This window comes from Populus trichocarpa, chromosome 9 (assembly GCF_000002775.5).
Source record: "Populus trichocarpa isolate Nisqually-1 chromosome 9, P.trichocarpa_v4.1, whole genome shotgun sequence".
NCBI classification, from domain to species: Eukaryota; Viridiplantae; Streptophyta; class Magnoliopsida; order Malpighiales; family Salicaceae; genus Populus; species Populus trichocarpa.
Window position 1 is genome coordinate 11000454 of NC_037293.2, and position 14666 is coordinate 11015119.

The 14666-nt window shown below is 31.9% G+C and overlaps 1 protein-coding gene across 1 annotated transcript; it reads right to left on the reverse strand.

Annotated features, from left to right (window-relative positions):
* Positions 1-6589: 6589 nt before the first annotated feature.
* Positions 6590-8260, reverse strand: LOC7494236 (probable aquaporin PIP2-8). The gene is made up of 4 exons (XM_002312916.4): positions 7842-8260; positions 7244-7539; positions 6978-7118; positions 6590-6853 (listed from the first exon to the last, which is right to left on the reverse strand). Exons 1-4 carry the CDS (start codon positions 8122-8124, stop codon positions 6734-6736), a joined length of 840 nt encoding a protein of 279 aa, XP_002312952.1. The 5' UTR covers positions 8125-8260; the 3' UTR covers positions 6590-6733.
* Positions 8261-14666: the final 6406 nt, after the last annotated feature.

A 14666-nucleotide genomic window follows, 5' to 3' on the forward strand; every position in this document is an offset into this window, starting at 1 on the left:
TTTCCATTTATTATTAAGATTATCGTTACATTCAAATTGAAATTCAGAGAATTTTGCAAAACGCAAAGAATTTCCAGGAACTGATAGCATTAATGAAGAAGACCTAAAAGATACGCATTCCAGGTTCATCCCGGGAATTGGTGAGAGATTGGTGATACTGATCAACTCCTAATAAATTTGTGAGATGTTTTCACGCATCATCTGGAAAAAGAAAATTTCAAATCAACCCTTAATGAATTTGTAAAAGATCTTTGGGCATCACTTGAAGAATAGAAAATCTCGGATTAACCTCTAACAAATTGATAAGAGACCTTTAAACATTACTTAGAGAATAAAGGATTTTTAGGTGTTGTGATTAGACTACCACACCCGAGTCCACTTTTCTTGGATTCATGTTGTATTTTAGGCTCGAAATACCAAGCCCGACACTAATAAGTGTTTTTATTAAGCTTATTTTAATTTTTTTGATTTATTTTTTAAAAAAATTAAAATTTATTTTATTTGAATTTATCAGCTATCTTATCGAATAAAGCTTACGCATACGCCGATATCACCAACACCCACAGTTAGTGTCTGCATGAAGAGATGGCTAACGACATTCCTTCTTATTGAAAATTAGATGACTTTCTCATCAACTTTTCAAGTTCACAGTACCTTTTGTCAGTTTCATCTCAAGGAAAACATCCCATGTGATATATCACGGCCGAACAGGAGTTGAAATTAAGCCAATCATGAATAGAATTTCAAGCTACAAGGAGTATCCATTAATCAATCCATATACCAGTCAAGGCAGATAGATGTATGCTAGAAGGACAATGTGCTCCATCAACGACGTTAACTCATCAATTATCTCAGAGGTTTTGTCTGACCCGCTGAACTTCTACGATCGAGACTGGACGAGAGCTAGGATTTACTCCGGCAAGTATCCTCGCTCTTATTTCACCTACTTGCGTGACCACCTTGCTCAGCATTACATCGAAGAAGATCAGACATGGCTTGATGAGCTTTCTAATTTAGAATTTGATTTCACCACTGGCCCTGATAAAGAGGACATTAATCCTGAAGCCTCCGACATGGAGTTTTCAGCTACCATATCCGATAACGAATAGAAACCTGGCAGCCGGCGCCCTCTCTTTTTCGACAAGGGGGGGAATGGTAAGAGAAGTGGCAACAACAATGGGTTTCAGTACATCACAAAATGAGTATCAATGCATTGTGATCAACGCTTCAGTACTGTATCATAAATAAGTGTCGTGTAGAGATGATTCTACAGATTTAAAGAATAACTATATCATTAATTAATAGATTATATATACACTTAAAAAACTAAAAAAAATACATTAAATTTAGACTTTAAAATTAATTCCAATAACATCAATGTCACCTAACCTCTTATATAAGGAGTCTTATAGCCTAATTGAAGACAAACTTTAAGCATGATAATAAAATAACTAGGGTAGGGTATGTTAGCAGAAAGTAGTTTTTTCTTTTCTTTTTTAAAGTCTTTTTCCCTTTTCAGTTTTCTTTTTCCAATGAAAAATTAAAAGAAAAACATGTTTATTTGATGAAAATGAAAACATTTTTTTCCAAAAAGAAAAGAAAAAAAATACAGCAAGATCGATTACAACTACTTTTTATTAAAAAAATCAAAACCATGATTTATAATAATCATATCCTTGTGATAATTTAATTGTAGAATATTGATTCTATTTTATTTAAATTAAATATTATCATGAAAAATAATATTATTAAATCAAGAAAATCTGTACATTAGATTTATAAAAAAAAAATTATTTATGATACTAACTAAATATAAAATAAAAAAAACTAATCTTAATTAATATTTTATATTGCTAAAAAAGTGATTATATATAAAAGAAAAAAATGAATTGTTCTTGTTTTTTCTTCATCTTGAAAAAGAAAGTGAGAAACTTATATTGAAAAACTATGAAAAATCTCTAGAATGTGTTTTTCAAAATCAATATCCTTGTAGTTTTCTAAATGAAAAAACATTGCATTTAAATAAATAAATTCTAATTTTCCTTGTTCTGACTCCAGTGTTTAACAAGATTAAAGTCTTATTCTATTATGTTTTGAACAGTCTAAACTTTTTATCAGCTCTCCTCTTTTTTCCTTGATTATTGCTTTCGTTTACTTCTAAGCACCATCTTCAAGGAGGTTGTTTACATGAGATGTCTTCCAAGGCACCCTGGGGGTCGATCAAGGACCCCAAGAGCTCATATTTGGTCGATCGGGGTGTCAGCCTGGTATTTTGATCGCATGAGGACCACCCAAGCACTCTTCTTACCTCACACCAGGTTCAAGGGACCGGAACGTGGCGAAGATAGATATAAAAACTTTGTAAAAAGACGAGACCCCATGATTCCTTCTCTTCCAACCTCTCCCAAAAGCAAAAAAGAAAAATACCCCATGAGCACGAAACTACCCCCTTTCTCCTCTTGGTTTCTGTGCAGGTGGGTTACTGTATTTCTATCATGATAAAGAGAGGACCTCTACTCCCTTAGCCCACCATGTGGTATCCTAACATGCAACCTTCTAATCAGATGACATCGCAAATGCTAGGAATACCATGCCAGTTCCTTTCATTTCCTACTTTAGGCTCTTTTAGTTGGACCTTAGCCCAAAAGCAAGTCACTTGCCAGTCTTTCAAGGAGACCTTTCCAGAGGTTAATGAGCAAAATGAGAGACATCTCATCTCTGGGACCCATACCCAGATAAAGAATCTATGGCTCTTCCTGGTTTCATTCATCGTCCGGTACAATTTGGCTAAGGTTCTTTGATGGATCACCATACCAACTCATGCCCAGGACACGACCAAGTTTAGGTTGAAAATTAAACTTTATTTTTTGGGTTTTTACAAGAACAGGAACTGATCTACCAATTAGATTAAATAAATTAATTGACTGGTTGAGAAACGATCGACATGTTCAGTCAATATAATATAATTCATGTTCATATTATAATTTTTTTTATATTAATTTAATTATTTTATTGGTTAGGATTTTATGTCTATAAAAAGACTTGTAATTTAACATCTTATTCTTAAGCTTTGTTTTTTTAGATTAGCTTATACCATGTCTATTTATTTTCTTCCAACAAGTAGTATCAAAACTTATGTTTGATTATTTAACATGGTCAATCTAAACTTCTTACTTCAATGTTCTAGGTTGATAAAGGATAACTATGAAACTTAATGTATTTGAGTAAAAGCTTAGTTAGGTTCTTAAGATGTATGAGAAACGGTTCAAAAAGGCTTCAAGGAGTTTATAGTTGGAGCAACATTGACTTTAGTTCAAAGGAAATGCATGCAAAAGACATAAATGAAGGATCAACAAGCACTAACAATCATCTACCAATGTCTGAATGATGCTACTTTTGAGATAGTGACCAACACAATCACTGCTAAGCAAGCATGAAAAGTTTTACAAGAATCAAATCAAAGAGCTGACAATGTGAGAAAGATATGTCTATAAAATCTACATGGAGACTTTGAAAAGTTATATATGATTGAATTGGATAATATTTTCAGAATACTTTGTAAGAGTATTAGCCATAAACAATCAAATGAAGAGATATGATGATAAGATGGAAGAGACATGTGTGGTCAAAAAGATCTTATGCTTATTGCAAAAGAAGTTTCATTATATGATGGTCGCAATAGAGGAGTCGCAGAATATGAATGTTTTTTCAATCCAAGGTCTCATAGGAAAATTACAAGCTCATAAAAAAAGAGTCAATGAAATTCAAGAAGATATGGGTACACAATCACTTTTTTCAAAGCATGATGGTTCCAGATATTTCTTAGGGGATTGAGGACGTGGACAAAGCAAAGAAAGAGAAGAAAGAGACAGATTTGGAAGATAAAATTATGGCAGCCTCAACAGGTCATCTAGCCAACCGCATAAAGCAAACCGTTCAACCGGTTACACTAATAGTGGCAGTCTAAAATCCAGGTTTGACAAATCAAAAGTTAAATGCTATAATTGTCAAAAGATAAGTCATTATGCTAAGGATTGTTGGAGTCCAACCAAAAAGATTAAGAAGAATGCAAATCTAGTGATAAAATAAGAGAAGGAAGCCACTTCATTACTAGTGCAATGATGAGAGAATACAAGACAAAGAGAACATATAGTATTTATACAATGAAGACAATAACCAATTATGATACTTTAAAGCTTTGAAGCGAATTCTTTGATATATCAAATATACTGTTGATTTTGGTTTATTTTATGGATATGCTAATAGTTTTGATCTTATGGGTTATAATGATAGTGATTGGGCTGGAGATATGGATGATAGAAAGAGGCACTACGAGTTTTGTTTTCTACATAGGAGACACAACATTTACATGGAGTTCAAAGAAGCAATCTATAGTCATTTTGTCAACCTGTGAAGTTGAATATATAGCTATTGCATCTTGTGTTTGTCATTCCATGTGGTTAAAAAAATTATTGAAAAAAAAATGAATGTCACAAGAAAAGCCTACAAAGATTTATGTGGACAACTCATCAGTCATTGTCTTAGCTAAAAATCCAGTTTTTCATTACTGAAGTAAGCACATTGATACAAGATTTCATTACCTAAGAGATTGCATTACAAACAAGGAAGTTAAAGCCAAGTATGTGAAGACACAAGACTAAGTCGCGGATATCTTCACAAAACTACTCAAAACGATGTTTTTATTGAAATGAGAGATATGTTGAGAGTTACAAAGAAATCAAATTTAAGAGGATATGTTAAAAATTATACTTGATTTCTGTTTTTTCTGAATAACAAAGGAATCGATCAGTAGTTGGAACCAGTTGACTGGTTAGATTAAATAAATCAACCAACCAGTAAAGAACAATTAACTCGTTCAGTCGATAAAATACAAATTATATTTAGATTAGTTTTAAACTTTTTGCCTATTAAACAACACAAAAAAAATAAAAATATCTAAATTTTTTTAAAAAAAAACACTTAATAAAAATATACATTTCTCTCTTATTAGTAGGTCTCATTTTGGAGACAACTAATTCATGCACCAAACCCATTAGCCATTTACTTTTAAACTTCCTATCAAGTGTACTCGTTTAGTAGATTTTGTACTAGAAAGATAAAGGAGAAATGTGGTCGAGAAGGGAACGTTTTCTGTGCGCAAAACGTAATAGAAGAGGTATTAACTAATATACTAAAACGTGTGGGGGATTTACTGTTCCCCCACACACAAATCACTGTGGATTACAACAGTAATCCACAGTGATTCTTCTTCCTTTTTTTTTTTGTTTTTTTTTTCAACTTTCTTTTTTTTTCTTTTTTTTTCAACTTTCTTTTTTTTTCTTTTTTTTTATTTATTTTTTTCAAAATTTTCTTTTTTTTTCTTTTTTTTCATTTATTTTTTTTTCAAAATTATTTTTGTTGGTTTTACCTTTTAAATATTGACCTGGTTAAAATTTTTGCTTAGTAATTTTTTTCTTTAAAATACTGTGAATTGCTGTGATGTTTTCCCCCTTAGTTTTTCTATTTTATTTCTTTATTTTTTAAAATTATATTTATCCATTTTTTTAAAATATTGAGCTGATTGAGAATTTGGTTTTGTAATTTTTTTTCTTTAAAACATTGTTGATTGCTACAGTGTTTCTCCGCATGGTTTATTTTCCAAAATTATCTTTTTTTTATTTTATTTTTTAATATTGAGCTGGTTAAAAATTATAGTTATAATATGTGAGGAAAGCACTGTAATGTTTTTAAAAAATTATTGTTCATTCCCACATGGTTTTTTTTTTAATTTTTTTCAAATTATTCTTTTTAATTTTATTTTTTTAATATTAAGTTGTTTGTGAATTACAATTACAAATCATTACAAATAAGGCTAAATCATGTGGGGAAGCACTGTAGCTTTTATCACAAAACACTGTGAATTGCTACAGTGTTTCCAACATGATTTTTTTTCCTTTTTTTGGTGTTTTTTTTTTCTAAAATTGTCTCTGTTGATTTTTTTTTAATATTGAGCTGATTAAGAATTTAGCTTTATAATTTTTCTCTTTAAAACACTGTGAATTGTTGCAGTGTTTTTCCAAAATTATCTTTGTCGATTTTTTTTTAATATTGAGTTGGTTAAGAATTATAATTACAATAAAACTAAATCATATAAGGAAAGCGTTATAGTTTTTCTCACAAAACACTGTGGATTGCTACAACATCTTTTCTCATGGGTTTTTTTTCTTCCAAAATTATCTTTGTTGGTTTTTTTTTTAATATTAAGTTGGTAGAGAATTTAGCTTTGTAATTTTTTTTTCTTTTTATTAACTGAAAAGCTAAATCATGTGGCGAAAGCACTGTATCTTTCCTCACAAAACACTGTAAATTACTACAAATCATTTTATTCAATCTCTAAGTTTTGGATCATCAACACAACTTTTTTTTTCGTCATGAAATATTTGCTCTATCATACCTTTAATTTCTATTACTTATTTAGCGCTGGTTCATAATTATAACACTATCAAATACATTTGTTTTATAAGCCCGCGGCAGCGCGCGGGCATGTTATCTCGTATTAAATAAAACACAAAACTACCCGTGACAATGATACACAGCAAAACTAACGAAGATATTAAATTATAAATAAGAGGACAAAAGGAAGAAAAAGAAAGGTCCATCATAATCCGATCTCTCTTACACACAAACAAACAAATAGAGACAGGGGGGGTGGATAAAGACAAGCTCTTTTCATTTAATTTGTGGGGTGGCTACGGAAAGATCCCAAAGCCTTAATGGCTCCAGCTCTCAGAATGTACTGGTGGTATGCAGCTGCTGCTAATGCTCCAACAAATGGCCCAACCCAGAAAATCCACTGCATGTCCATCAAATCACACTCCGTGTTAATTACACTAATATTTAACTTCAAATACACAAAAAATCAAGAACAACATCAAAATATATATAAACTTTGATTCAATATTTAAAGGGTTTCTCACATGATCATCCCAGGCTTTCTTATCGTTGATGATGACAGCAGCACCAAAGCTCCTAGCAGGGTTGATGCCAGTACCGGTAATAGGGATTGTGGCCAGGTGGACCATGAACACAGCAAACCCAATTGGAAGTGGAGCCAAAACCTGTACCCGAACACATGTTATCAAAACTAAATCCTACTTGGTTATCAGAACTTAACTACATGCCCTAATGGAGTTACTAAAAATTTTAACATATGAGAAGATGGCTGCTATTTACTGGTACTTACAGGGATGTGAGAGTCACGTGCACTTCTCTTGGGGTCAGTTGCAGAGAAGACAGTGTAAACAAGCACAAAAGTGCCAATGATCTCAGCACCCACAGCTGTGCCTGTGCTGTACCCGGGAGCCACCATGTTAGCACCACCACCAAGAGAGTTGTAGTATGGCTTCATGAAGGCCTTGACCAAGCCAACACCACAGACTGCGCCCAAGCATTGAGCCACCATGTAGCCCACAGCCCTGATTAGGGACACTTTCCTAGCCAGTAACAGGCCAAAAGTGACCGCTGGGTTAATATGTCCACCTTTTTTTCAAAAAAAAAAACCAAACCCCATTAACAAACCACACAAAAGACTTCATTTTGAAGAGCATACTTCTTAGTTTTACTAAAAGAGAGTGCCTTACATACAAAAATCACCAGTAACAGTTACCAAGTTACACAAAAAGGTAACATTTTTGAAGTTAGTTGAAATAAAAGAACCAAAAGTCTTGGCAAGTGTTACATAACTAGCTAACACAGTATGTCAGGTTCCATTTAAGAAACTCAATACAAGACTGAAAAAAAGAAAAGAAATAAAAAAGAGAGAGATGGGTTCTTGTTCTTACCAGAGATACCAGCGGTGCAGTAAACAAGGATAAAAATCATGCCACCAAAAGCCCATGCAATACCAAGCAACCCAACTCCACCACAAGCGTCCTGGTTTTTCTTGTGGCCAATAACAGTAGCCACAGTGACATAAAGGAAGAGAAGTGTAGCAATGAACTCAGCTATGAGAGCTCTAAAGAAAGACCAGAGCTTGAGTTCACCCACATCAAAAAGTGGTGCTGGAGGTGGATCAACATAATCTTTCGTATGAGTTTGCCCTTCCTCAATCACGTCCTTTGACATTTTGATCTAAGGAGTTTCTCTGTCTTTACAGTTAATTAGCTCTCTTGCCACAAGCCTTTCCTCCTCTCTCTATCTCTCTAGCTACTGGTTTGCGACGGTGTCTCTGTAAGTGCCCTAGGTGGTCAGTCATTTTAAAGCAGGGAGAGGTGGGTTGCATATCTTGGATAAGACAGGGGTATTTTAGGGTTTTGCTGTTGTACCTGGGAGAGCCTAGAGAGAGAAAATGGGGGTGGGACCAGGTGTGCAGATAGGCCATGTGATGGCTAATCATCTTCTCTTTTCTATGGGTTGAGGGGTTAGCTATCGTGTAGGGTAGGACTCAAGGGGTCAGCCTGGCATCAACCCAAAGTCAAGCCCACAACGGTTATTTCCGGTCTTCTTTATTTCTTCCCTTTTTTCTCCCGAATTTTTTATTTCATTTTGGGTCACCTTTTGGACCCCATTCTTACCAAGTCACGTTATAATGTTTTGGACCCCATTTTTTGCAGTCTCAAGTTTTGGGGGGAATTATATTTGTATTAATTCGTTCTTTGGTTTGCCTTAGATACAGTCCAGTTCTAAAATATGGACCAGCCCTACAGTCGTTTTAGATTTGCGCAACTCATAATATAGAATATTAACTCAGTTTGATTCAATTAAAAATTCAGTATAGAATTAATCAAGAATATCTCATTTTAATTTATTATTTAAAAAAAAAAGATTTATTAACCCTATGATCTATAACCTAAGTGTCACATCGATAGAATCCTTCTGCATTGAATTTTATAACCATGATGGTAATTAAAGAAAGTATAAATTTGCAGCCATTGATGATTGAAGCGCTAAAGAAAGAGCGATGCGGTTCGTGAAATACTAGGCCACAGAACACTTGTGAAGTGTACTTGAAGAAATAGAAAGGCACATGGCTCCATGTTATATGGAGAAGAAAAAACGTGTCCTCTTATAAGGTTCATTGGGTTTATAGTTTGTGACATTGATTCGCATCTATCTACAAATTCGAAGCATAGTAATGAGTGGAGTTGATGAAATTAGTACAATGCTCCTTGTGAAATATCCATCACACAACCTTAATTTCGCCTCCGAGGCTTTCGCTCGAGCAGTACATCAAATTTATTTGCACATCATTGTCTTAGATTTGGAATTAAGAAGAGGCTGATAATAAATAAATAAATAAATAAATAGTCGATGAATCATCGGGGAATACATTAGTGCAATTTTTTTATTTTATTTTTAAATTTAATGTGTAAATTGTACAAGTGTGTTTTCTGCCTATAAAAAATAAAGAAAATGTAAAGAGGGTGGATTTATGAGGAAGAATCATTGCCAAGTGTCATTAATTGGGTGTTTTTTTAAAAAAATTAATATAGATATTTAAGCTAACTTATTTATAATTCGATTAATTCGTGTAAGATTTCAGTAATTTAAATTTATAATTATTAAAAAATAAATCCAAAACTTGACTGTTATATTACATGTTTTTGCTGTCAGTGTAATTGATTGGCTTGTCCATGTCTATCAAAGGACTGGCCGTTCCTCCCTCCATCGCTTCATTTTGTTTTCAGCTTGGCGAAGGGTCGTCATAATTCGGTTTGTACATTTCATCTCCTAGTGTAATTCAACTTTACTCTACAATGATTGCTATTATATTTTCTTTATAAAATTTAAATTTTTATATTTTATAGTGACAGTGATATTCACTCTGCATGAATAGATTGTAATGTTACTCTCCCGACATTTGACGTTTTAATCCTTTATATTACATGATTAATTATGAATTAATCTTATAACTTTTCACTGAGCTACGAAGAGTGCCGTGATTAAATTGAATGTGTGACCTGATCAAGAATCATGTGGTACCAGTTGGCAAAACATATCAGTGTTGATGGTGTGGCAGATTTGAGAGGTCCCGTTGCAGTTCTCGTAGCTATCCTGAGCCTATTCATGTCACACTCTCGTTTTGATCATGCCATCTCATCAATCAATGTTCATTCTTGAGAAAATTAAACCATCCTACTCTTTCTAGCAAGAATCCGGGCACTGAGGGTATTGGCCTGTCAGTGGGAAGGGCTTGTTTCTTTCTGTTTTTTCTGGGTTCGAGTTTTTATGTGTATGTCTGTCATCTTTGTGGTATTTTACATGCTCACTGGGTTTGCAGGGTGTTCAGTGGGCCGTGAGATTAGTCATGGTGCGCGCAAGCTGGCCCAAACACCCACATAAAAAATAAAAAAAAGAATCCGGGCACGTGTCTTAGAATATTCGTTGAAAATTAAGATAATTATCGATGACAGTATTATAACCAGTGAAAAAATTTTTAAAAAAATATTCACCGTAAATTAAAAAAAAATCAACGACCTTACGAGTAGACAATGGTGATTAAGATAGTATTTAGCTATCGTTTTATAATTAAAAAAAAACATGTTTATCTTGACTCTTTTATATATAGATTTTATGTTCTTCGTATACTAATTATTACACTAATTAATCATGTTTATCTCTTTATTTATCATGGCTAACTTTTTTTATAAGTGACTCCATGAGCACTAAGAAATACTATCTAATCGATGATCAATTATGGATTTTAAAATGGATTTCACGTTAAATATTACTTTCTTTATAAGTGACTCCACGAGCACTCCAAAATTCTATATTTAATTGATGATCAATTGATAATTTGGATTCTGAAATGGATTTCAGGTTAAATATTTTTTCATAAGATATTATTGGACTAACTTTCACTTACTTACTGACTTTAGTAGAATTACCTTGACCATAAAAAAATTACATTGACTGTCCCAAACATTTACCTACGAAAATAAAATGCTAATGTAATATCCCTCAAAAGACCAAATAAACGGATGGCAAACGAGGGGGGCCCAAATTAATTGTACTACTAGATTCAAGTGACCTCTTTGACCATGACACGTGTCCTGTTTTCCAAGACCACTAGATTGTTCCACTGCCTTTTTATATTTTATATTAACATCGGGTGTTCAGGCCAGCTTATATATATTTTAATTAATTTTATGAATTATAAAATTAATAATAATATAAACTTTTATTAATTCTAAAATTTATAAAACTCGAACTAATAATTTTTAAAACATAAATATAAAACTTCATCAATTAAATTAAACTAATCTTATTTCTACACCGAGAATGTGAAAGAGAAAGACTAGTCTACTTTTCTTGAGAACTCGATGCCCCCAACGGTCACCTCTTCTTGTTGTTTTATATATATATATATATATATATATATATATTTGTTATTTTCTGAATTTTCGTGGCCTTTAAAGCCTCCGGGCACCCGTTAGCTGGTGGCCCACGTGGCCAATGAAAAGCAACGAGGAAGGGAGGGGTGGTTGTGATTAGCTTGATTGTGTCATGATCATAGACGTGGTTGCTTTCGTGCAATGGTGGTTTTTGCAGCGTAGGAAACAAGATATTGATTTTTATAGGCGAGGAAAGTGACCTTTTGCATACCGGGCGACCATCCGCTGCTTCACTTTGTTCATTTGTGGGATATTATTTGATTCTGTTTTTAGATTATACGTAAGTGATTCTAATTTGTTTGGTTGTTACTTCTGAGAAGGAAAACAGGAGTTTTGGGCGTCTATTATTTGCTTTTTGGTATTGCGTTCACAAATGCGTTGGAATGTATTTTAAAAGTATGTTTATAAAAAAAAATATCAAATTAATATGTTTTAGTGTTTTTTAATAATTTTAATGTACTAAAATATTTGAAACAAATATATTTTTAAATAAAAAGTATTTTTATAAAGTAATATACATCACAATACCAAACATAAATATATAGGTTTGTATCATGTGTGATTTATACATGTTATGAGTTGGAAGTAATTAGTCATTTTTTTTTAATTTTTCTTTTGGTGTAGGTTGATAATTTACAATTTACATATTGTATAAAAAAAATGGGTTTCAAAAATCCTAAAATTACAGCGAGAGATAATCCTAATTTAATAAACTTTGAATGCTAATAGTTCTTGACTTTTATAGAAAAAAAATAACGTAAAAAATGTTTAAATAGTAACTAAAATAGACCTGATTAACGAGAACTCAAATCAAATAAAATTTTATGTTTAATGAGGAAACAAATAAAAAAAAATCAAAATAACAATTTTGAGACCCGGACATGGTCTGTCATGGCACAGTGTTAGCATGACCCCATTAAAAATTGAGCATATAGAATACGGTAAGAAAATCCAAGTTTGATCTAATAATTTGATTAAAAATCACAAACAAGTTTGATTCGTTAGAACTTCCTATGGGTTTGGACTTAACAATCTGAACCATATACGATTTAGCATGTTAGCAATAGCTAGATATCGTTTCGAGGGGGTGTAATGTGGTGGTAAAGGGTTTGAGATCTGCACAGCAGGTCTTGAGTTCGAGTCAGGGCGTGCATCTCTTGTAAGAGTCTGGGACAGCCGGGGTTTTACTCACTCACCTGGACCCACAAAGTGCGCTTTCCGGGGAGTGGGGTTTCCTCGAATCCAAAAAAAAAAAAAGCTAGATACCCTACACCTTTTTATTTCTTTTAAATTCGATGCCTTTCAATGTGCGCGTTTTTCATTATATAATTAAAAAAATAATGTAAATGATGTAAATTAGCTTGCAGCTCAATTAGAATTCACATTTTACGGCTCTAAGAGTTTTTTAGTCCAAGCTTCTACGTTATCACAATAATGCATTTACACGAAATAAGTCTTCACAATAATTTAGAATGTAATGTTTATATATTTTTAAAGGTGAAATGCTACTTATTTAATCCGGAACACGCTTCAAATCACGACTCTTTTTTTTCCAAAGAAGAAAAAAATTAAGTTTGATAAAGAATTTCTTGAATAAATGTCATTAATGAGACAAGGGTAGCACCTGATACACTTGAAATGCAGCTCCGATAGCTTATTTAAAAGTGTGGTTACGGTTATTTTTTAAAGTATTTTTTATTCAGAAATATATTAAAATAATATATTTTTTTAAAAAAATTATTTTTGATATCAGCGCATTAAAATGATCTAAAAACATATTAATTAAAAATAAAAATAAAATAAAATAATTTAAAATATTTTTAAAATACAAAAACAATCATGACTGTAACATGAAAGAAGTAATATCTAGAGAAATATTGTCAATTTTTTAGGGTCATGTAAACAATAATTCTCCATGAGTATACACATGGAGTTATACACATCAACAGTAAATTGATTGCACTTGCGGCAGATTTTAGTCCATACATAAATTCAACAAGCCAACATCGTATACGAGGATGATTGCCTATGCAACGTTTTTTTTTTAAAAACAAAAGTATAAATAATTCTGCCCTCTCACAAAACACAGAAAGTCTTCTGGGCACACTTGAAAATGCGGTTGACCGTGGTTTTTCAAAATTTTAAATTTATTTTATTGAAAATATTTAAGGTAATATTTTTTTATTTTTTTATTTATCAATATAAAAAATAAAAAATAATTTCCACAGCAATCTCACGCAGACTCATCTCATCATCCACCTTAAAGTCACACACAGAATATTGGATGGATCCTTTTGATTTTCTATATTTTGTCATTTATTTCATTTTTTTTCCTGGCATATTCTAGACGGGTCCTACTGTTGAAATACTGAAGCCATTCACGCCCCTTGAAGATTTGATGGAATTCTGGGAGTTTTATCATAATCTGTGGACTTGTAAATGCAGTGGCGTCAATCAAATCTCAATCAAGAGTATTTTGAAGGTGATTTACATGGTCCCTCAAACTAGTCATCCGCTGAAAATTATAAAGGACGGGTTTAAAATAGTGGGTTTTGGACTATATAATTGTTGCTAGTGAGGCAAAAATAAATGTTGGATATGAGGATGTTCGAGAATGTGATAATGGTTATTTTTAAAAGTGTTTTTTATTTAAAATATATTAAAATAATTTTTTTTTTATTTTTTAAAAATTATTTTTGATATCAGTACATCAAAATAATCTGAAAATATAAAAAACATATTAATTTTTTTAAAAAACAAAGTATTATCAAAGTATTAATTTAAAAAAAAACAAAGTATTAATTTTAAAAATTATTTTTGATATTAGTACATCAAAATTATTTTTTTAAATTTTTTTAAATGTATTTTCGCAGTGCCAAACACTAATATACGAGTCCCCGTGTAGCATCTTTCTTTTAAATCTTGAAGCAAAGTATTATCTAGGATAATCTGTGACCGTCACTAAGTCAATATAAATTAATTATTTTATTAAATTAATGTTGTTAATTTATATTGATTTGATCGAGTTAAAATATGTTAACCGATTAATTAATAAATTAGGTTTCATCAAATTACTATATATTTTTTATTTCACTTTAAAATTCAACTCAAATCATATTCTTGATAGTGATTTTTTCAATTAAAAAACGACATGTCCGGTTGAACAACTCTATTTTGAATTATTTAAAGATTCATTAAACGACACCCTCCTGTTTACGTGTGTGTTTTTTTAATCAGAAATTAAACATATTTTATTTTATTTGAGACAATTTT

What these genes read in the sequence shown, in the direction of transcription:
- LOC7494236 (XM_002312916.4), bottom strand. Translation starts at nt 8,124, where the DNA reads ATGTCAAAGGACGTGATTGAGGAAGGGCAAACTCATACGAAAGATTAT. An exon ending in CTGCACCGCTGGTATCTCTG is followed by an intron (nt 7,540 to 7,841) that starts GTAAGAACAAGA and finishes TTTGAAAAAAAG; the next exon opens with GTGGACATATTAACCCAGCG. An exon ending in AGAAAGCCTGGGATGATCAT is followed by an intron (nt 6,854 to 6,977) that starts GTGAGAAACCCT and finishes ATGGACATGCAG; the next exon opens with TGGATTTTCTGGGTTGGGCC.